General features: G+C 50.0%; 1 protein-coding gene across 1 annotated transcript in view; it reads left to right on the forward strand.

Moving 5' to 3' along the window:
- Positions 1-105: 105 nt before the first annotated feature.
- SNX27 (sorting nexin 27) overlaps positions 106-23,615 on the forward strand; it is a 32,358-nt gene continuing 8,848 nt past the window's right edge. The window contains exons 1-10 of the mRNA XM_044449290.1: positions 106-479; positions 16,132-16,363; positions 17,102-17,294; positions 18,452-18,516; positions 19,343-19,447; positions 20,275-20,353; positions 21,276-21,439; positions 22,102-22,191; positions 22,517-22,666; positions 23,486-23,614. Of these exons, the coding sequence (XP_044305225.1) occupies positions 121-479; positions 16,132-16,363; positions 17,102-17,294; positions 18,452-18,516; positions 19,343-19,447; positions 20,275-20,353; positions 21,276-21,439; positions 22,102-22,191; positions 22,517-22,666; positions 23,486-23,614 (1,566 nt within the window). The 5' untranslated portion in view covers positions 106-120. The remainder of the gene's footprint in view (positions 480-16,131; positions 16,364-17,101; positions 17,295-18,451; positions 18,517-19,342; positions 19,448-20,274; positions 20,354-21,275; positions 21,440-22,101; positions 22,192-22,516; positions 22,667-23,485; position 23,615) is intronic.

The raw sequence follows: 23,615 nt of genomic DNA on the forward strand, positions 1-23,615 counted from the left end.
ACGGAAGCCGGTGTGGCCCAGGCAGAGGGGACGAGAGGGGGCGTGGCCGGTCGCGTGACAAGCGCTCGCGCAGGGAGCGTGAGGGGAAAAGAGCCGCGGCGGCGCCTGGCTCGCGCCAAGATGGCGGACGAGGCGAGCGAGGGGCTTCCGCGCTCCGTGCTGCCGGGCCCGCTGAGGGGCGGCAGCTCCGGCGGCGGAGGCGGCTCCGGCTCCGGCTCGTCGTTCCCGACCTCGGCACCCCTTTCCGCTCCCGCCACCGCCGCCGCCGCCTCGCCGCCGCCGTCGGGGCCTCGCGTGGTGCGCATCGTCAAGTCGGAGTCCGGCTACGGGTTCAACGTGCGCGGTCAAGTGAGCGAGGGCGGGCAGCTGCGCAGCATCAACGGGGAGCTCTACGCGCCGCTGCAGCACGTCAGCGCCGTCCTGGGCGGGGGGGCGGCCGAGCGCGCCGGGGTGCGCAAAGGGGACCGCATCCTTGAGGTGTGAGTACGGGGGGGCGGAGCCCGGAGGGAGGGGAGGGGAGTATGGGGGAGGGGCTGCGCGTGGACCCCACCCCACCCCACCGCCCCTGCGCCCTAAAACGGAGCTGGCGTGTGTCGGATACCGGGGAACTCTTGGGGGGCTGGGGGAGTGCCCCTTGCCACACAATTCTGCAGCCCTATTCTTATCCTCTTAAAACGAGGAAGCATTAATTGTGGCGGTAATTGATGAAGGGTGGTGAGTTCAGCTGTGTAGCGGTGCACCTCACCATTGTATAGCAAGGCTGTACTTCCACCTTCCCAAAACGCATCAACTGTATGCTCAACTTTACAACAGAAACATCAGATATGAGAGTAATGAAGAAGGGAGAATGTGGGGAGGCTGCTTGTGACTCAATAGCATCTGGAGGGTTGGTTGCTGCCTGCCTGTGTACCCCACAAATCACACTGTTTGTTTACTAGATTTGAATCCTGGCTTTTTCTTACAAAGTCAAGGCAGCTTACATAATTCTCCTCTTCCTGCTCTCAGTATTATCCTCACAGGAACAAACCTGTCAGGTAGGTTTGACTGAGTGTTTGTGGCCCAAAGTCACCCAGTCGGCTCCATGGCCAAGTGGGGCCTAGAACCCAGTTTGCTTGAGTCCCAGTCCTGTGCTCTTAACCACTATACCGCACTCGTTCTATTGGTTACAAGAGAGAGGATGGAGCAGTTTAAGGAGGGAGGCCTTGCCTTAGTGCAATCCACAAAGAGAAAATAATGCTCTTTTCGCATGTATATACTCAAAGTACAGTATAAGCCATACTGCTTCCTAATGCTTTCTTCAAAGTTTTCAGCTAGCAATGGGGAAATATAGGTAATTCTCTTCATTGGTGCAAGTCAGCATAAGTTTATTTTGTAATATTTCTTACATATTTATAGAGTATATCACAGGCCATGAAATCTCTGGTGATGGCACTTCCTGACAGTTAGGACCCCGAGGGTGTGGAATGGGCTTCCACGGGAGGTCGTTGAGGCCCCATCGGTGAGGGTCTTCAAGGACAGGCTGGACGTCCACATGGTGGGCATGTTGTGAGCGGAGTTGGCTGTAGCCGGGGGTCAGACTAGATGGCCAGGGAGGCCCCTTCTGACTCGCTCTGTTTCTATGGTCAAAGCTTTTACTACCGGTGGAGAGAGATGGAGTTATTCCTCTGCTTGCCCCTAGTGTTAATACAGCCGCATTCTGCTGTTTATCCCCTACATTTAAACATTTTCTCAGCAAAAGCACAGTTGAGAGCTTGTAATTTTCAAATGATAGTTTTACATACAGTTCTTCCTTCTCAGAGTATAGCATAAATAGAAAAGTCCTTTCAAATCTTTCATTGCAACAGTTCTGCATTTTATTTATTTAAAAAGGTGCATGTCTCGCCTCTTTTTAGCCAGCTTGAGGCAGCTTATGTAAGATGTATTAAAATATACCCAGGAATTTTAGGAAATAAAGCACAGGGAATCAAATCAGGTTCATCCTAATCTCCCAAATCCTATCTTTCCCAAATTCAAGTTAGTTTAAGCAGGCCTGTGTTTTGGAGCCTTTTCTTAGTGCTCTTCAACTTGTTCCTGCTGACCTTGGCAGGCGCCCAGAATATGCTTCCCTTCTTTAAAAACACCCTGCCCCCCCCTTCCTTCCACATTAAAGGAAAAAGGACTAAGGGCATCATCCTATGCATGTTTAAAGAGAAAAAAGTCCTACAGTTCCCAGCATGTTGTAGCTACCATGGGTCGCATAGGGCTCTGCCTTAAAAGGCGAAAGAAGATGGGTGGGATCCTGGTCTTCGAGGAAGCACTTATCTGAAATGCTGCCCACGTCTGCCGTCATACACCTCCATGTTTCCTCTCTAAGTAAAACAAGAGGGTTCTGGAAGAGGGCTGTTGTCTGTCCTCAATAAAAATGTGCAATGGGTCTTGAATGCACAGCGGGTTTGGGAAACTTTTTTTTGCTTTCAGTTGCTGAAATGGAATTGTGTCTTTTTAAAGAAAATGGAGACCTGCCTTTGCTATGAAAACTGACTGCTATTAAATTTACCAAATTTTACAATGTTGTAGCGAATACCATTTTCCCTTTAGAATGATGAATAAGTTTCTTAGATCTTTGCCAAGTGAAACCATCTAAAAATTGAAGAGATGGACTTTAAAAGGAGCGTAAAAGGATTCATAGGATCTTACCTTCTTTTAAACTCTTACATATGTGGCAAAATTGTACCCTTTCCAATATATGGACAGGTATCTTTGTTAGTTAAATGGAGGGGGGTTTATGCCTGGGATGGCTGTTTACCTCTCCTGTGGCATCGCAGTGATGCTTCTTTGGCTGAAATCGTTCTCTCAAATAAAGCTTGACATTCTCTGAAGAAACAAGCACAAAAATCTCTAAGATTCTTCATGATGTTTTTATTGAACTTGTATTGACAAGGGGTGTCTTTCTGTTTACTAAGAGACTGCAAAGTTTTGTAGCAGCTGGGTGGCTGTGTCGAATGCTCTTTCAGTTTGGAATTCTTGCTTTGTTGCTCTGTCTTGTTTCTTCGCCTGTGCATTTTTAGGATCATTTTGCTGCTCGGGATGGCTAAAAAATGCCCATAAGGCCAGCTGTGCTGTGAGACCAGCTCTTCCTAGAACGAATGGCTGCTTCGTGTTTTCTATGGTGCCTTTGTACTTTGAGGATGTTAGTAGAAGGAAAAAATGTGTCCTGGTTTTAGTTGGGCAGTGTCCCTGTGAGTTGGAGAGTCACTGGCTTTTCCACTGCATGATCCAGCACAGGCCAACTTTTTCAGTCTTAACTGGGAGGTCATTTTCTTTCGCATGGGGATGGATTCATTTCCGGCACTCAACAGTGGTGGACTGCTGTGGTTCCTGTGAGCAGCAGGACGACTTCTGTTTTGGAAATACCTCTTGCTGAGGTGAGGTGTTGAGTTATCTAATGTGATGCAGCTGCAGTACGGATTCGTGCTGCAGTCTAGAACCACCGCTGCCACCTTGCTCCCAGGTGCTGAACAAGCTCACCTCGGGGGCCAGGTGTTCTCCACACATCCACTCCCGGCTCCCCTAGTCTGAGTACCTCAGTGCCCTGATTTTCTTGGCCATGCAAAATGGTTTTTTAAAAAAATGATGGAAAGTGACAAATATGCCGTCTGTGTTTATGATGCTAGGACTAGTTCTGGTTGTAGACTTTGCCGAATCTTCAGGATTCTTTTTAAACCAAGCTTCGCTTTTGTTCACCAGATGAAAACTCATCACTTCACCCTGCGATGTGCCTTGCATACCCGTTGCGGCCACGAGAGGTTCATCTCTTGCAGTACATCACCTTGTTTAGTATTCCTTAAGTTTGAATTTGCATGGAATGTGTGACTCTGCTGGAAATACATGTCACGTCCTCCTCCATTTTCTGGCATATGGGAGTTTTTTCTTCGAAGGAAATGTTAGCTGAACTCTGCCCTTAATATGACTGTACCAAGACTTCTCTGCCTTTCAGGGATGCTGTAAGGATACCTGGGATAAAATAGGTGTGAGGGATCACAACCCTGCATTCTGCTTTCCACAAATGAATATCATCAACCAAGCATCTCCCCTTGTGCATAGTTAAATTTCTATTAAAACAAAATCAAAACAAAACCTAAAAGCCTTAGAGGAAATGCAACCAGCCACTGAAGGAACATTGCCATTCATTTGGAAACTTGCCTGTTTTTTACACTGGAAAGAGCTTCCTCTGATCATTCTGCATGCAGGCCAGAAAGCCCCTGGTCCCTTTTGTGCAAATCTCTTTCTTAACTGTGTTAAGAAGTATGCAAGACAGCGGAGCATGATTTTACTAAAATTGGAAAGAACCAGAGAAGAGATCCTATGGATTTCAGTTATGGGTCCTAACTATGCCTGGTGAGCTCTGGTTGGGCCCAAATTCCACAAATATTACAATGGTCCTTGGACTTTTCTGCAGGTGGGAGGGGGAGTGTGGCAGAGCCTGTTCGGTCTCTTTTCACTGCATGGGAAAACCTGTAAGACTAGCATATGGGCACTGTTTGAAATCTCAGACTTTGTAGGGCAGTCTTCCCCATGGTTCTAGCTGTGTTGCACCGCTGCTCCCATGATTCTCAGTGAGCATGGCCAATGTCGTGATGCCTAGGAATGATGGTTGTTGCAGTCCAGCAGAGCTGGAGAATTCCAGGATGGGGAATGCTGACCAGATAGTTAGTGGACATCTGGTAAAGACTGAAATGACCATCTGCTGCAATTTGGTGGTTTTTAAATTGTGTTTAATGTTGCAAGGCTGTGTTATGTACTGGTACTAGTATTTGAGTAATTATTCTTTCTGGCCTTCTTGTACGGATAGTTTCCTTGCTTAATTTCTCTGTGTTAATTGCCCATTGACTTGAGATCTCCAGTTGGATGGAAAGTGTGCCCAGCTTGTATAAACAGACTGAACAGAGGAGAAAGCGGAAGTATTTGGAGGCTTTTCAGTTTAGAAAGAAGGTGACTCAGGTTGGATACGGTAGTACCTTATAGAATCATGCATGGTATGGAGAGACAAGTTTCTCAACATCATAGAAATCATAGATCCCTCTAAGAATTGAAGCAGCTGATTTGAAGCAGAAAAATGGGTTCCTTCCACAGGACATAATTCATCCCTAGAACCCACAGCTGTCCAGTCGGGAAGGCTGTGGACGCAGATGGCTTTTAAAAGTCTAGACAAAATCATGGGAGCAGAGGGGTCTGTCAGTGACTTTTTCTACCTTCATGCTTGTTGAAAGGTGGTATATGAGGCGCAAGGAATGGGAAGGGTTTGTGCCTGCTTGGGAGATTCCTGGAAGAATATGGTTGGCTACTCTGGACACAAGACTAGGTGGACTACTTGGCCTGATCCTGTAGCGTTTGAAGCTTTTTTTTTTTCTTTAACTAACCCCCTCCCCCCCCAAAAAAAATTCTAATACCAATAGGATCAGGCTGGGAAATGTCATGGCAACAAATGCAATCTGCTCCATTCCACTGAATGTTCACATGGCTGGAGCTGTTGTATCGAATGTTTTTAGAGGTAAAATTAGTTGGCACAGATTGGTGGTCTGGGCTATACCGTGGAAAAGCAGCATAGCCTTTGCTGTTCGGGAGCAGCTTGGGATGTGGCGGGACAGCCTGCCTACAGATGTACAATATTTGCTATGGAGGAAAGACATTCTCAGTGTGTGAAAAGGCACAAAGCAATAACCAGAGTTCATTTGTATCTTGGCAAACCCCTTGTCTGTGAAGCTGTGATCCTAGATTAATATCCAAAGTAGGAACATTTCCTTTTCTAGGCGTAATTTTTAAAATAATAGCTTTATTACTGCTGTTGGCATTCGGCCACTTTAACAGGCGCCATCCCACAGTTAATTGGGGGGCTGGGAAAGTTATAAAACAACTTTATATAGATTCCACAGTTTTGCATACACGGTTCTGTGAGAAACGTCACTGTATTCCTCTACTTCATTTCCCTCAGGTCCATCTCATGGGGACCTTCCTGGTTCCAGCAGGGTCTCCTCCTACTGAGACGCTTATTCTAAGAACTGCTCCTTGCTCAAAGCTGATGAGTTTACTCTCCCAGATGCATCGTTCCTAGTCCATAGGAATGGTGGCTGCAGGATCATCTGCAGTTCTGTACTGGGGTGAGCAGCCAGTCCAGGGCCATTTTTGCTTTTGAATCCCTGGCTCCTTAGCAACAAATAGCTGGCTTTCTTTTCTTGCCACTGCAGATGCTGCTGGCAGGAGGCTTCTGGGGGTCTCCCTGGAGGCTGAATGCGTTCCGTGGGTGGTATGTTGCTCACCCCTGGTATACAGACAGTGAGCTGGGTGGGATGTTATAATAATGACTGAAGGATTAACTTGTTCCTCTTGTGTGGAAGGGGGCATCTGAGAATTCTTTGCTGGGCAACTTGATGGTCAGTTGTTTGTCGTTATTCTAAGTCCTCATTTATGGCTTACAAAATTCTGAACTGATGCACTGCTCTCTGCCCATGAATTCTCACCCCTAAAAAAATGAAACAAAACAAACAGTCAGGAGAAAAGGGAGGACCTTTGTACTGGCTTGCTGAGATGGTCTCTTTTTTTAGAGTCCAAGTAAAATGCTCGATGCATACAATCATTAACCGACCACGAGGGAAAGAACCAGGTGAAACAGGTCGTCAAGAAGAAAGGCAAGAGAGTGGAAAGGCCATGAGTTTTGAGTTGTGTGAAAGTCAAACAAGAAGATGCCTGAATACCTAAAATGGAAGCAGGGTGTGTGGGAGTGCCGGAGAGAGGAAGCCGCGCGTGCCAGTGGAGTTTGGTTTGCTCCCGTGTTGCTTCCCCAAGTCCCAGCATGCATTCAGAGAGCAGGCCTTGTTTGAAGGAAATACTGGGGTGCGTATGAGATGGCAGTATTTTCGTGAACTGTAGCAGAAAATTGTCCAGCCTTCCTCAAACTCTGGCATCCAACTCTGGTTATTCCCAGTCCAAACAGCCTGGCAGAGCATGCTGGACGCTGCAAACCAAGCTATCCGGAGGTCACCAGGTTGGGGAAATCTGAATTAGACGGATGATGGTTGGATAAGACGGCTTCCTATGTTCAGGAGTTTCTAAGCAAGGGGCCTGCCCACAATCCTCTCCGTGGAGATGGTTCCGTTTTTGAAGAGCTTTCGTGGCTAGGATATTGACCGAGCTGCTTTAAGGCCCTGTACTTCCCATCCTGTCCTTGATGAATATGGTGAATCAGGAAGTCACATGCCTGCCTGTGCAATGAAACAAGAAGCAACCTCTTTCCCGTGCAGCACAAAGATACAAATCATTGAAAGGGCAGACTTTGCTTTTGCTGTTGCTGTACATAGAGCATACAGCGCGAATGGCTTGGGTGCCCCCTCCTCATTGCATTTGATGTCCAGCGTGGCTCTGGATGCTGTGGAATACCCACCTTGGCGGCCCCTCCTTGTGCCCCTTCTTTTGGGCTGGCCTGAGAAGAAGCCGTGCCCATTTCATGCCCTGTTGCTTCTAAGTGGTGCTGGTCTCATAAACCCTGGATGCTTCTTCTCGCTCTCCTTGTCTTTTCCTTCCTGTTATTGAGCGGGAGCAATGCAACGATTTTGTTTGTTCCTGCATTCCGAGCACTGCCTCCTAGGAGAGCGTTCTTAGCGGGGTGTGGGGACATAGCTTCCAGGGGGTTTCGTCTTCTCGAGCGAAGACCTGGGAGGCCTCGGTGCCCCCCAGCAGCGGCTCCTTGCTGGTGTGTGTCAGATTGGTGTAGGGCAGTTGCCTCTTCCCTCCGTGTCATCCCAGCATGACTCAAGAACCCGAAGAGAGCTTAGAAAGCGCCGCTGCTTGAGTTGTGCGATGTTTCTCTGTGTGGTGTTTCCAAGTTGCTATTGATACCCTCGTCTGTTCCTCTTTGAACTCTGTGGGGAGGGGTGCACATTCTTACAGGCAGCAGCTGCTGTATGCAGAACAACTTGGTATTTCATCCTCCCACCCCTCAGTTTTGAGAAACATCGCCCTTGTCCACATACCTTGTTAGTAGTTGCTGTGGTTTTTTAAATCAGGAATAAGCTGCCTCTTCCTGTGTCTCTGCACCGCTGTGGACTGAAAACTAATTTAGTAACTGTCTCTTCTCAGGGAACCCTGGGAAATGTAGTTTCATGAATGGGTATGTACTCTTTCCCCAGGGTTGAGGGCAATATTAATCTGGTATGAAAATAGAGCTTTGTAGAGATTTATTTATTAAAAAAATTGTATCCTGCCCTTTACAGTGTCTCAGGGCAGTGATAACATAAACAAGCAGACATGCACATGGTGGGCATGTCGTGAGCGGAGCCGGCTGGTGCCAGAGGTCAGACTAGATGGCCCAGGAGGCCCCTTCTGACTCGCTCTGTTTCTATGTTTCTAAACAGGACACAGCATCCCACATAAAATATAAAATCAATATAAAAAGGTTTTGGCCTGGTGCCGAAATGAAAAAAGATATACCAAGAGTTGTATAGGACTGGAGATACTCCTGCCTAAAACTCCAGAGAGTTGCTGCCGATCCGTGCCAAGAATGCTGGACTGGACGACCAGCAGTCTTGGTCTTAAGGCAGCGCCTTATCTTCCTGCTGTAAGTAAGTTCTTCCTGCTTCAGAAAAGACCCATCTCCTTGTGTACGGCCCTTTGCAAATTATATTGATGAAGCTGCGTCAATCAAAAAAAGTAATCAGAATTGGATTTTTAAGCACCATCTATGTGCAGAGGCAGGGAAAGCAGCAATCCAGATTTGAAGTGGAGTGGAATGTTGGGGCTAGAAAGCGCTAGTACTGCATGGTGGCTTGAGCTGTGAATGAGGAAGTGACTAGTTCTGATTTGCGTCCTCAGTATGCCCCAAATCTGCAATATGATTGTTGTAAGGATCACTGAAATAGCAGAGAGGTGGTACCTCAAATGCAGGAGCCCTTTAAGGGGCTTGATTTTCAGGACTGGGCAAAGGCCTCTACCCAGGACTGCCTGTTTGGCTGGAACACAGGATAAGGCTTTCTCCATGGTAGAGCTTGAAGTGTGGACCATCCTGCTTCAGGACACCTAGTGAACTTTGCTCCTGCAGTCGGTCTTCTGGACAAAATGCTGCAGTTCAGACATACCTTTTCCCTGGCTATTTCCAGAAGTAATCTAGAGTCTTTAGTTTGCCACAAATAAGAGGGTACTTCTTTATTTTCATTTTTCTTTTTCTTCCTGTCAGTGGATTTATTTTTTATTGTGGCTGTCATCTGTCTTAATTCAGAGATGAGAAGGCGGGACTGAAATATTGTTTAAAAAATGACAAATGGAACCTGCAATAAAATGCTGCAGTTGTGGAGTGTTTCTGCTCAGGCTTTTAGGATCTCCGTCACATCATCCCCCACAGGCAATCAGCATTCAGTGGCTACTGAGCACACTTGGTATTCATTGGGCTGGTTTTGCCCTCCAGTTTTTTCCTAAATATTTTTTCTACTTCTGTAAACCGGGTTTTTTTCCCAAGTGTGTGCATACTTCCATCTAGATTCTCACTGTCACTAGTTTGGCCACAAGCTCATGTATTAGCCCTTGCATTAGCTGTGAATGTAATATGGCTGATAATACCTGTGGACAAATGGTTTGATTTATATGGAGTTACTTGATTATATGTGTAAGTTTGAGCACATGTAAAATGCTGATGCCTCTGGAAGGGTTTTTTTGGGGGGCGGGCAGGGAGGAAGCTCTGTTTCCGGCATTGTTGGACCTAATAAATGACTAGCTGAATCTTTCCTTAAGCTTCCCAACCTTGTTCTAGTATCTGGAGCTGGAAAGCAAGCTACTTCGCTTTTGAGGCAACAAGCCCAGGGTTGTTGTCTCTTACCTGTTTTCTCCTCGGTCTTAACAGCTAGAGGCTTGGGGAGAGCTTTGCAAAAGCACAGAACTGGCCTCTAAAAACAAGGCTGCGTCTGTATTTGAGTATTCCACAGTGCTTGAGCTTGGCAAAGGATTTCAGAAAATTGCTTTGTGAAGCAGTCAGCAGGCCAAGCAAAGCCAAAATCTTTGTCTGTTTGTTACTTACCATTTTTAAAGCCAACTGCAGGGTCCTGCATGGTAGGAGCTCGGATGTGGCATTATATATGGTTAGGGATTTGCAGGTATTCCTGTCGTTTCTGGCTTATGTGGTCCGGTCAGCACAGCGTTGGACTTGGATGGGAAAAAGCACAGAATGGCTTTATTCCTTTATTATTTTGATTTCTGTTTTACTGACCTCTTCTAGCTGTATAATATCTTTTTGAGACAGAGTGAGCAGAATTCCCATCTCCGTTCAGTCGTGGACTTGGTGATGTTTGGCAAGCATCTTTCTCTTCGCCTCCATGGTCCTGTCTGGGAAATGCGTATAATAGAATCCGATCTCGTTGTTGCAGGCCGTGTGCATGTTAAAGCGCCTTGCTGAATAACACCTTCCAGAAATGCCATATGGTGCACAGCCTTTTCATTTACCGTCTCGACTGGGGGATGATGGGAGCTGTGGTAGTCCACACCTGGAGAGCATGTGGTCTGGCAAGCCTGTCCTGCGGCGAGTGTGGCATGTTGCTCTGGGCGGTGAGCCACTGTGTACCCAAAGGAGCACAAAAACGAGTCCTGCTTCTTGGAAGGAAGAGCGCAAAGCAAACAGTGCGCTTGTGCTTGCATGAAGGAGCCTGCTGCAGAGGAGTTCTGACGAGGAAACGGATTTTAGAAGCATCTCCTTGGAGATATGTCCACACTTCTAACCAACACAAAAAATTATACTTGAGCCAGAAGAACTGCATGGCAAGGTTACTCTTGAGCCTTGGGAATCAGCTGTGCTAATTACCCCCGTTTTGGAAAGAGAGCGAAACATTTGGTTTGCTTCCAATACTTCTGGAGGAGTGAACATTTAAAACAACGCACAGGAGGCAGCCAGAGAAGGGTTTAAAGGTTGGCTGAGGTGTACAGGAAGGCCACAGTGCCACGTATCCCATCCGGTGCTTCCTTGTGCTCGTGAGTCACCGAGCGTTGTCAGCACCTTTCCTAACCATTCTCTCTAGTCACAAGAACTGAAAGTTGTAAAGAAGCAACTGGAGCTGAGATTATCAAGACAGCCGATTCTCTGGCTTGAAATCAGTGTTGGGGGAGGTTTGTAGGTGACATTTCAGCCTGCTTAGGGTGGGAGTCCTTTTGCATAAGCCCCTATGCATCTAGGTAAGGATCACTCCTGAGTAAATAAGCTTAGGACTGAAATCTTGACTTTTTCCGGCTTGTTCAAGGCTGGTGGTTAAAGATTAAATTCAAGCAAGTAGGAATTGTACCTTGTTTCCCATTTCCCATACAGGACTTGAAGACTGTGAATATGATCCAAATATTCCACAGTTCAGGGCATTCTGCAGACATTTAAACAATGTCTGTGTGCTCACATTCTTGTCATGTAGATATAATTATTCAGTCATAGCAATGAACGACTGGGAAAAACAGGGGAGGGTAGTGGATTTTGAGTGGAAGCTTCCTGAGGGTTAGAGCCCTTGTGTCCGCACTTACTGCTGACTGTTTTGGTCCATTTCTGCTGCAGTTAATTTCACTTTTGCTTTTAAAGCCCCGAAGGATACTGCAGCTTCTTAAATTTCCCGTGCTGCTAAATGCAGAATGCCTCTAGGAAGTTGCATTGGTAGTACTTCTAATTCTTTGCCACCAGCAATCAACCCACAGGGAGTGGTTATTGTGTTTGTGTCCTGGCTTGTGAGCTTCTCAGAAGCCTGGACAAGATGGTGGGTTAGATGAACTGTCATCTTTGTACATCATGGGCAAATTGTGTTCATGAATGCAGAGGATACTGGAGGCAGAGTTACTGTGAAAAGCTTGTGTTAGAATATTCCTAAATCGTATTTGTTAGCCTTTAAACCAGGGATGAGGAGCCTTTTTTCAGCCCAAGAACTAAATTCCTTTTCAGGGATGCTCTCAGGGGCCAAATTTCAGTGGCAAGTGGGGCTGAATGCACAAGAGGCCAAAGGAAAAGATGGGAGACCAGCATATTTTAATTTTAACCCCTTTCTCCCAGTTACTAATTCGTAAGTGAGGCATTTCTACATTTTACTTTGTGGGAGGAAAAACTGCCCCAAAGCCAGGAAACCATCTAACAGGTGGCTGGGAGAAACGGGGGTGGGGGGACAACATAGGGAACGTCTGAGGGTCAGAAATGGCCCAGGGGCCTGAGGCTGCCCTGTCCTGCCCTAAGCCATGAGCCAGCCCCTTGAAGCTTTAATTTTTTTAACGCCCACACTTTTTAGTTCTCACGGTCACATTTTCGAGTTTCACCTTCAGACCGGGAACAATTAAATTATATAGTGTACAGCTGAACAGCACTTTATATTCTATAAACCAGTTTTAAACAGTCGACTTTGATGTTTTTCTTCTCCTTTTCATTTCTCGGGGCCCTCCCTCCCGTTCTCTTCAGCACTGTCCTTTAGAAATTCCAGTGAGGTCTAGAAACCAGGGGACCGACCAGAACGGGGACTGTATTTTGCTTGTGGCGTTGAGTCCTTAATTTGACAAGATAAAACCACACGCCGGCAAGAGAGGAGCAAAGCGAGCCATCCCTTCTGTGTGCGGTGCTGCATTACTTGGATTGCCGTCAGCCTGTTGTCCCAGAAGAAGTAGTTAGTTGGCAGGGCATCAGGCCTGGGCTTGATGCTTTCCTGCCATGGCCAGACATCTTTATGAGGCTCGTTAAATTGAAATCTGCTTGTCTTGTACATCCTGGATCTGTCCGTAGGAGCAGAGGCAGCGTGCTTCCCTGGTGCGGCACGCATTCCTGGAGCCCTGTCCCGCTTCCCTTTCCCCGCTTCCCCTTCCCCTTCAGCGGGATAGCTACAGCTTTGCATTCTGGGGCACTGTGTCCAAGCCCAGCATTCTCCTGCGCTACCCGTGCATAAACGTCCACCCATCTTCTTTGCAAGCAAAGCCTTGGGCTGGCCGGGGACCAGTTTGGAGCGCCTCCTCCCCAAACAGCCCTCCCCGGGGATTGGGCAGGTCTCTGCTGAGCAACAAGTGGCTCCTTGTGGAAAATAACTGATCCAGCTCCCGGAGCCAGAAACAGGAAGACTCCCTGAGATACAGAGCAAGGCGACTCCCTGATTAAAAAGAAAGGAGAAGGAGCCATGAAGTGCAACCACCCCCAAACAATCGAGTCATCCGGGCAGGGCGACGATGCAGCTGCTGGCGGCCTCTCCCCTCCGCAGGACGCTCCCAGTTTTGGCCTGCAGGGTTGGATGCACAGCCCTTGGCTTTGCAGTCAAGTATCTTCCTCTGCCCCCCCACCCCACCAGGTTATCACCACCTTTCAGTCCCACAGTAGCACCCGAGGAAGAGTCACGGGGGACTTGGACTGATGGTCTGGATTGGCAGCAGGGCCAGCCACTGCCTCCGTGGTGACACAGTGGCTGTGGGGCTGCTGTGCACGCCGCAAGTGTGCTGTCGTTCCGGCGGACCTGCCTGCATTCTCGGCGTTGCACCCATTTCCTTGGCTAGGGCTGCCCCCTGCTTCAGCTGCATTCAGCACGGCAAGGGCGCTTCCGGAAGCAGTCCCTCCACTGCACTTACGTGTGGCTTTCATCTTTGCCCTGACATGAGGTGACTCTGGAGTACATTGCGTGACTCTTTGCCCACATTCACCTGACATTTCAGGTTGCTTCCGGCCGAGGACATTGGTGCGCGTTTGCAGAAAAAGCCACGCCAAGAGCCGAGGTACTTGAGGGACTCATTGCAAGGTCTCCTGCACTCTGGGTGCCTCGGCATCTCAAGCAGAGGTAGAGTGGTCCCCTTTGACATATGCAGGCCTTCATCCGGACAGTCTCCACAGCTGCACTCCTGGAGATAATTCGAAGATTCAGGCAGGCTGTATAAATAAACTGTTTCTAGTGATGCTCGTCTCCACCAGGAGCAGGTTGTTTGTAAACCTAATGGGACTTAATTGCTTTTCCAGACCAAGTGACCCCAGAACATGTTGTATTACAAAAGGGAAGAATCAATTGTTCCAGGAAAAATTAAGCTACCGTGGAAGCTGCCTAGAAACTTGGGTTTAATAGATGAGAGTTGAGGATGAGGCCTGCGCCTGGCTTGCGTCTTGCTACTTATTTCTAGCAGAAATTGTCCAGTTAGAAAAATCCCACCACTTTTGAACTGTTGCATAAACAGGAGGATGCTTGAGATGCCTGCCTCCGTCCCAAAAGGCTGTGCAGTCCCGCTGACCAAGGGCATGTGGCTAAATGTTGCTTGTTTTGGGCAGAGGAGCCGGTGTTTATCCTCAGAGAACGGTAAGAGCTCCGATGAGGCCGTGTGTCCGGCACGCTGGCAGACATTAGCCTTTGAAGACAAACACTAGCCTTTGTTGACCTCCCTCCTCCACTGGCTTTCCAGGTCAGGGAAGGCTGTTATGTGGGGCTGAGAAGGGCCATCTTGCCTGGCATTGCGCATGTGGACTTGTGTTTGTGCCTATGTAACGAGGTCATGCACCTCCTCATGAGGAGGTATTGCTGTAAAATACAGGCCCCTAATCCTCTTTCTTTTTCTTTTCTTTTCAAGTCTCTCGAGCTCCCCATGGAGCCTTTCCTTTGATTTCCCGGTTTGTTGCATGCTCACAGAAGTGGGTCCCATCCAGGCCTTTGTACTTTAAGGCATTGTTTTCCGCAACTAGAAGTCTCTTGAGAGGGGAGTTCTCCATTGTGGTTTGTGTTGAGAGTCAGAAAGTTGCCCTTTCTGTATAGCTTTGTTTGGAAATAATTTCCTTCTAAACATGTGTGCACTTTGGCTGGGATGGGACAGGCTTGTGCTTCAAGTCCCTAACCTTTACTGAGCAATGGAAGAGCTGGACCAGAAATCTCTCCAGTCAGGCAGACAATTTTTCTTAATAGCAGCAATTGGGCTAACAACTTGCATGTTAAAGGGACGGTGCTCTCCAGTTAGCTCTCACCAGCATCAGGGATATAATGCCCTTGAACATGGAGGCTCCACTGAGATGTCATGGCTGTTACAGTTATGACTGGTACATCCTTGGGAGACTTTTGCTCCCATTTGTAGCAGTCTAAGGCAGTGGCTGTTGTTGCAAGTTGTAATGACAAACTACACAAATTCTGCTTTATATAAGTGCTACTTTCTTTTGGTCTTACTGCTGCTCAGTTTCCCTGGATGACTCTCAAATGTATTGCGATCGGGAGAAAATTCCTCCCCCATCGTGTTTGTGCGCGCGCGCGCGCGCGCGCGCGCGCTCTCTCTCTCTCTCTCTCTCTCTCTCTCTCTCTCTCTCTCTCTCTCTCCACATCACTAATAATTTTATAAACCTTGCCCATCCTTCCTACAATCTTTGCCCCCTCTCAGCTAAAGAGCTTCTTGCTTTTGTACTTCCTCATAGGAAAGCACCTTTGCTGTTGGCTGCACCTCTTTGAGAGAAGCTCTGTGCATTGTGTCTGAAACACAGCCACCGCTGTAGATTCCTGGAGCTCAGTTACAGTGTTGGCATCCCTGCTTTCAGTACCTTCCCGAATACCCCCGGTGCCCCGTTTGGCTTTTTCACCGCCGCGCCGCGCTGTGGCCTCTTCATCAAGCTGCCTGCGGTTCTTCCTTTTAGACGGGGCATTGTGTGCCTTTCAGTAGACATGCGTTTCCACACACTTTCTCCTAACTCTGCTTCGCTGCTTGGGTTGCTGAGCTGGAGTGGTGGCCTCAGGCCCTTGCGGAAGTGGCCTCTGGGCAAAGGTACGTGCGGTTGGGGAAGCGGTCCTGGAGGCAGGCCGTTAACTTTTGGAGGAATCGGTGGATCCCGTCGCATTCATGTTAGGTGGAATCGCATCTGAGTAGCCAGACTGGACAAGGTGCAGCGAAACATGTTTGAAATCAGCCTGATCTCTAAAACATCCTTTAAATGAAGTTAACCAGATCAATGCTTTCAGATATGCAAAGAAGGATTGTGGCGTTTTAGCTTACAACCCAGAAACAGGGCTGCTGGGCAACCTTCCGTTACCGACTTCCACATCTCAGAACCCCTACTTGTGGCTAAACCGCCACTGCTTTTATTCTAATAGCGGCTATAATGTTAACATGCCTTTAGCTTGCACATGGCCCTCCTTCGCCGGAACAATATTTTTCCCTTCTCCTTGCCAGGAATGGTGTGAATGTCGAAGGGGCAACTCACAAGCAAGTGGTGGACCTGATCCGCGCAGGGGAGAAGGAGCTGATCCTGACGGTGCTGTCTGTGCCCCCGCACGAGGCGGACAACCTCGATCCGAGCGATGACTCGCTGGGCCAGTCCTTCTATGACTACACGGAGAAGCAAGCCGTGCCCATCTCCATCCCCACCTACAAGCATGTGGAACAGAATGGTGAGAAGTTCGTGGTGAGTACCAGTCCGGCTGGGCTTCTCCCGAGCATCTGTGCCTGGCCTTCTGTTCTCGGTGGGTGGCCTTGAGCAGCCTTTGCAGCACTTTCTCCCTTACCGGAGGCCTGCAGACAATCGATTTGGCTGCAAATGGGTAATGAGTGCCGTGTCAGCCTTCCCGCTTCTGCCCGAGGGTGTAACCCTCTGCTTTGCGTCCTTTTCCCATCGATGGCATAGGAAGTGGGAGAGGAAGGAACTTTTCTTGTTTCTGCTGCCGTCTGGCGAAGGCAAGAAACAGCGGGAGTCTGTCCTTCTCCAAACTGCTGCACAAGTACAGGAATTTCCCCCTCTTCCAAGTCACGGAAGGACTCAGCAGAGATGGTGGCATCTCATTGGCATGCAACTTTGCGTAAGACTCCTGCCGCATCTTCCCTTTCCTAGCCCTCTGCTCGAGTGAGACCAGATGCCATTTCTCCTGAGTCCCTCTGAGAAGCACAGAGAAAAGGAGGCAGACATTTCTCTCATTTGTGTTGCATCTTGGAGAAAGAACTCTTACACTCTGCCTTCTCTCCCATAATCTGTTTTATTGGGATGTTACAGCTTCTTTCCTAGAGGAACAGGGCCCTAGTTCTGGAGTAATTGCACTGCAAAGCTTTTGCAGTAAAAAAAAGCCAGCTGATGCTATCCTTTTCAGAAACCTTGAAGTCTGGACTCTGCTTGACAATAACGTTACTTCTGTTTCTGTCTCTCTCCTAGGTGTATAATGTTTACATGGCGGGCCGGCAGCTTTGTTCAAAGCGGTACCGTGAATTCGCCATCTTGCATCAGAACCTGAAGAGGGAGTTTGCCAACTTCACTTTTCCCCGCCTGCCAGGCAAATGGCCGTTCTCACTGTCAGAGCAACAGCTGGATGCCAGGCGACGGGGCCTTGAGGAATACCTTGAAAAGGGTAGGCAGTTGCACCTCGTTTAATGGGAGAAAGAGGCATGGGGTTTCTGAGGCCTGGAATCTGCCTCCTTGTTCGCTGCCAGCCCGTTCGCTGGGCCATGGCCTCACGCTGATCAGCTGCTTCCTTGGATGCTGGATTGCAGATTGAAAAAAAAAAAAGTGTGATTATTCACATTACAGCCTTTAAGGAGTCCTGCATTAGAAGGGAGCTTGACAAACTGGGTGGCGGGTTTCAGATCTTGTATTGTCTGCAATATAAGATGATCAGCATGAGCTCAGAGGAAGCATTCCTTCTGGTGCATGAGGAGGAGCAGGAGGAGGAATGTGTCTTCTGAAAGAATGCAGAGTATGTGCTATGATATGAGAACGTCATACTCATTTGGAGCTTGCTCCTAAGCAGGTTTTTTGTACATTTGGTCATTTAAACAAACAACTCACACAGCATATCAACCAATATTTATTTAATCAGGTCTCAGCTGTGCTTGGAAGCCTTTGCTTTTTGTGCTTTTGCGGGAGGGGCTCAGACTGTGGCCAGCTGCCTCCACCGCTGCCGCCCTAGTCCCGAAGGCTTCTGACTTGGCATGGGAGGATGACTGAGTCAGAGGGCCCGATCCTGTACTATTGCTGGTGCTAAGAAGATGTGGGCCTCTGCAGTTCTGGGCAGCAGACCTCTCTGTCTTTCCACAGTCCCTGATTCTGCCTGGTAGCATAGCTGGGGGCCAAATATGTGTTTCGGCTCAGTTGAGCCATCTCTGGGATTTCATGGCCAGTGTTTCGGTGTGGTATGGGAGCAGGATTAATCTGTTAGCTCCTCATGGCCAAGAAAGAGCCAGTGTGTGGTGTAGTGGTGAAGAGCGTGGGACTGGGACTCAGGAGATGTGGGTTCGAGTCCCCGCTCAGCCATGGAGCCAACTGGGTGACTTTGGGCAAGTCACAGACTCTCAGCCCAACCTACCTCACAGGGTTGTTGTTGTGGGGATAAGATGGAGGAGGAGAATGATGTAAGCTGCCTTGAGACCTTTGTAGGAAAAAGGCAGGATCTAAATTGAAAAATAAATTAAAAACTAATAAATAAAAAAATTACCCAGGGGACGAGCTTCCTGGATGCTGTTACCACCATCCGTTCTGTTAACAGAGTCCTTTGTTTTGGCCCTGCAGTGTGCTCCATCCGGGTCATTGGCGAGAGCGACATCATGCAGGAGTTCTTGTCGGAGTCCGACGAGGTAGGCGTTGCCTGGTGGAGCGCCCCGGGGCGGCCCCAGGGACATCTGAAGGATTCCCCTGCAGTAGGCCAAGCGGGACCTCTTCTGTGGAGCTCCCGCAGAGGGGCCAGATCTGCTCGGCCGAAGCTTTGTGATCTCTGCCAGGCCTTGGAAATTAGGCTTGGAAAGCTGGGTCTCTCTCTAAGTGCTTTGTGAAACGTTGCCTGTTTACCTTGCCCCCACCCCCACCACACACGTTGTTCTCTATTTATAAATCGCTTGGCACATCACCGCTTATATTGCTAACTTGCAGCATGCTTTGAGCCTCTTTGAGGAGTCCCTAGCTGGCCCAAGGGCAGTACAGAAACTTACAAACTGTAGGGCCAAAGGCCCCATAGGCTGAACGGGCCAGTTTTCTGGCTCAGTGCAAAGGGCCGCCTCGCGTGCACACCTAAGCCTTTCCAGGCAGGTGTCAGATCTCAGAGCAGCAGCCCTTTTGGAATTTTGTGCCGTGAGTCTCCCAGCCAACTTGTGATCTGGGATCATTGGGTGAGGAGATTAAGGGCTTTTCCTGGCCAGAGGTGACGGCCTTTCAGCAGACCTGAGCCCCCAGATCTCTCTATTGTACAGAAATAATCTGGTCTGGTGCCAGAGGTACCGCTTGATGAGGACCTGTGGCGTCCTGCGTAGTCCTCCCGTTCGTTCCTTCTCTTTATTACCTGAGGCGCTTCTGGGAGTTGAGAATAATTTCCTTGTGCCTCGAGTAAGCTGCTTTCCGAAGGCAGCAGGCACAGAGACGGGGGGGCCCTTCATGTTTCTCAGTGCGTTTCTGTGCTTTGCCTCCCAGAACTACAATGGTGTGTCAGATGTAGAGCTCAGAGTGGCCCTTCCAGACATTACGACAGTGACCGTTCGGGTCAAAAAGAACAGCACCACAGACCAGGTGTACCAGGTGAGGCGGAGGGGGCGACCCCGAAATGTGGCAGTGCACTGACAATGAAGGAAATAAAACAAGCCTGCACCTCTTTTCTCCCCCCAATGCCCCATTCTCATTTCATTAAGCAAGGCTCTGCAGAAATACAAGCGGGTATGGCAGGCAGCCCCTCAGCTGCTCCACTGGGCCCTGACTCTCCTACCCGACTCTCAGAATAAAGCCCCCTTCCCCCCGTAGCGTGCAGCTCCTGTGTAAGGCTAGGTACAAGCCAGGGGCTTTCTAACCTTCCCTGGAAACCCCCCCCCCCCATGTGAACAGAAGAGAACCCTTTCTCTTGTGCGAGTCGCTTAGTTGTACTCATGGCCAAGAAGCAGACATGCAGAAGGGAGAATCAGACGCCTCTTGCCTCTGCTTGGCATAAGCAGGGATGGGCAGGGCTCCTTTGCTTGTGTCCAGGGCCAGAGTTGAGACCTATAATGGGCAATGCCGAGGAGCAGGTGTAAGGTCCCATTTGATGCTGCTTGTCCTCCCCGCCCACCTCCACCTGCTTCCTGGCTTTTAATGTTGGGAATCAAAACTGGATGAACTGAAAGGGGAGCTGACCAAATGAACTTGCGGGACTGAACCAGGAGGAAGCCCTTCCGAGGCCTGTTGTAGAATCCTGAGCGGTGCTGCAGCTGCGAATCCATGGAATGAATGTTTTTGCCTAACGGCTAGAGTAGAGCATTAGACATGAGCCCCCCGCCCCCCAGTACTGAACAGTTCTCTGAGGAAGAAAGCGCCTGCCCTGATGCTTGTTCTTTTTCCTCCTCTCGTCCCTTTCCCCCCTTGGGTCTGCTCTCCAGGCTGTTGCGGCCAAAGTTGGGATGGACAGCACAACCGCAAACTACTTTGCCTTGTTTGAAGTGATCAATCACTCTTTCGGTAAGAACGGGGGCCAGGCGAAGGCATCCCTTGGGTTGCAGGCAGCCTTCTGCATCTAAGATGTTTGTTGATCAGAAACCTTGTTGAGCACCTTCTCTGTCATGGGAGACTGAAGCACTGGGGGTGTTTAGTTTAGGAAGAGGAGGTAGCTGGCAGCTGGGGGTGGCGTGACAGAACCGAGGGTCACACCCCACAGCCCACCTCCAGCCCATGAAGCTAGGGGCACCCTGAGTGCCCTTTCCTGCAGCCCAGCGGATCCACCTCCAGCTTCTTCCCTCATCTGGCCCTCTCTCCCAATGGGGGGAACATGTGCTCCCCCCCCCCCACCCCAGGGTGCAGCTGGGGAAATCTCCATTCCTCACTGACCCGGAACGACACTTAATGGAAATGTTCTGTAAGCCTGGTGGAAGTGGAGGAGGTGGCTTTTCTTCCCACGTCTTTTGAGGCCATTGCTGGAAGGGATCAGTTCCAGGCTGTGGCCAGCTGAACCTGTTGAATAGAAGCCTTCCAAAGGGAGATGGAGAGCCGAGAGACCCTGCTGCTATTAGCCCCGCTCATATTCAAAAACAGGCCGTCTCTGGGTAAAGCTTGCTGGGATAATCTCTCCGACGCAGCATGACACCCCTTCACTCCCCTGTTGCTGACTGATAATCATTTGCGACCCTTACGGCAGAAGTACCGTCCGTCCGTGTGTATGAGCCACCCTTCGCCAAGGGGCCTAGAAGGTCACGTTTGCCAGCAAGGAGAGGCCAGAAGGAGCCCTACTGGGACCACTTTAGATGGCTCGGGGTTTACCGATCCTGGGGTGGGAAGCGGAAGGTCTTTGTGGCAGAGGTGGGCCTGTGGGAATTGTGCTGGCCACTGCCTGCCTGGCACAGTGCTTCACCTTTCCCCCTTTCTGGGCTCCTCACCCATTTCGCAGTGCGGAAGCTGGCACCCAATGAGTTCCCGCACAAACTCTACGTGCAGAATTACACCTCGGCAGTGCCGGGGACCTGCCTGACGATCAGGAAGTGGCTGTTTACTACAGAAGAAGAGGTCCTTCTGAATGACAATGACCTGGCAGTCACCTACTTCTTCCACCAGGTGGGCACCTGCAGCTTGGGATGGTATGTAGTTGGCAGTGTGCGGATCCCTCCCTTTTAGAAGGCCCTTTGACTTGCAGAGTCAAAGAATGAGAAGGCCATTAAGGGATAGCTCAGTGAAACCTCCATGTTCAGGGGCAGTTTATCTCCAGAGGCCTGGAGAATGTTGGCTGTCGGGCAGCTTAATAATAGGATAAACAGATACTGCCACATGCCAAAAATGCGTGAGGGAACAACCACCCTCTTCCTGCCTTGTTTGTGAGCTTCCGGGAAGCATTGGAGTGGCTGCTGTCTTTCCCCTCTATTTCTGGTGCTCATATGGAAATAAAAGAGCACCATCCATGTGCACGGGGGGGGCGGGGGTGCTGGCAGACTTGGAGTAACTGCAAAGTTTGCACAAACACAAAAATAGCACAAGAACATCTTCACGGAACAAAAGCCCTGCAAAGTTGCGGGGGGTGGGGGACCCCAGGCACTCCCATGAGCACTGCTCAAGCTCAGCCCCCCTGAGATGCTGGCAGCGACCTTGAACGTTGGTGGGGCAGCTGAGCTGGTGGGCTGATGCGGCCGAAAGCAGAGCGAAGGGGGAACGGGGCGCTTGGCCTCATTTGGCTCCTTAATCGGGCCGGCCGCCAGTCCCTGAATGCTGCTTGTGTTGCCCAGGCTGTTGATGATGTGAAGAAGGGATACATCAAAGCTGAGGAGAAGTCCTACCAACTGCAGAAGCTCAGCGAGCAAAGGAAGATGGTCATGGTAAGGCAGAGGGTGGCTTCTGGGCCAAGAGCTGTGTGTCTCGCCTGTTGCGGCTCTGCTGGAAGCAGCGAAGGGGTACGAAGACGTCGTAACGTTCAAGCGGGAGGGAGGGAGGGAGGGAGGGAAGGCGGAGCCGATGCCTGGCGTGCCAAGTTGCGGGGAAGCTGGGCTCAGCACAGTGGCAGGCGGACCTGCATCTGCTTAAGCCTTTGCCCCTGAGAAAGGCTCATGAGCACAGAACCTTGAGAGCATTCCTGCCCAGAATTGCCCATATCTGCCTGCCCTGGTGTGCACCCTCTCTCATTGCTCGCCCTCTCCCCTCCAGTACCTGAACATGTTGCGGACCTGTGAGGGTTACAACGAGATCATCTTTCCACACTGCTCTTGTGACTCGCGCCGCAAGGGTCACGTGATCACAGCCATCAGCATCAAGCACTTTAAACTTCACGCCTGCACCGAGGAAGGCCAGCTCGAGGTGAGGAGCCGTGGGGCGGGGAGCCTTCGCCCCGGCTGGGCCGGCTGGGAAGGGCGTGTTGCAGTCGGCGAGGCTGGGAGGGGAGCCCCGAATCACTGCGAGTGCATGGAGGCCCCCCAGTTCCAGCTCCCTCCTGCTCTGTGCAGGGTGCAGCTACAGCGACCGATCCTCCAGGTTTGCTTGAAAACCCGCAGTCTAGGAGAGACCGAAGCAACCCTGGGCCCCACTCTTAAACCGTTGGCTCTGTGAGGAAATTTCGGCTGGAATCTGCATCCCCACTGTTTCCACTCATGGGTTCCAGGCTAGGGGGCCAAAGCACACGTGTGCCCGTCTTCCTTCCGTGGGATGGCCTTTCCTTGCGATCGCTTGCACCTCCACGCGGAGCTGCCTTATTTTGATTTTGAACGACATGCCTCAGCAGTTCAGGCTTGTCTTGCACCTCCCTGTCTTGCCACCTGAGAGTGTTTTAAATGGAAACGATTCAGGTTCAGCATGCGGAACATGCGCTCCACTGCCAGGGTGTGATCTTGTTCGAATTCTCCCTAGGGGCTGGTGTGTGTGTGCAGCGTGGGGGCAGAAAAGCAGGTTCCATTTCTAAAGGGAGTTACAGCCCTCAGGGTCATAGCGTAGCTACACAAATCCTGTGGTACAGCCGTAGCTTTTGCAATCCAGTGTGCCGCTTTGGTGGTTTCCTCTCCAAAGGTGGGTGTTGTGGAGCCGAAACGGGGGTGAGGCCTGCTGTCGGGGCGGGAGCCACTTCTGGGTGGGAGGAGGCAGAAGCGGAGGGAGTTCTTGACCGCCGTCGCTCCCTCGTTGCAGAACCAGGTAATAGCTTTTGAGTGGGACGAGATGCAGCGATGGGACACCGATGAGGAGGGCATGGCCTTCTGCTTTGAATATGCACGAGGGGAAAAGAAGCCACGATGGGTTAAAATCTTCACTCCTTACG

This window comes from Varanus komodoensis, unplaced genomic scaffold, assembly GCF_004798865.1.
Source record: "Varanus komodoensis strain SLA01 unplaced genomic scaffold, ASM479886v1 scaffold57, whole genome shotgun sequence".
Classification (NCBI taxonomy): Eukaryota; Metazoa; Chordata; class Lepidosauria; order Squamata; family Varanidae; genus Varanus; species Varanus komodoensis.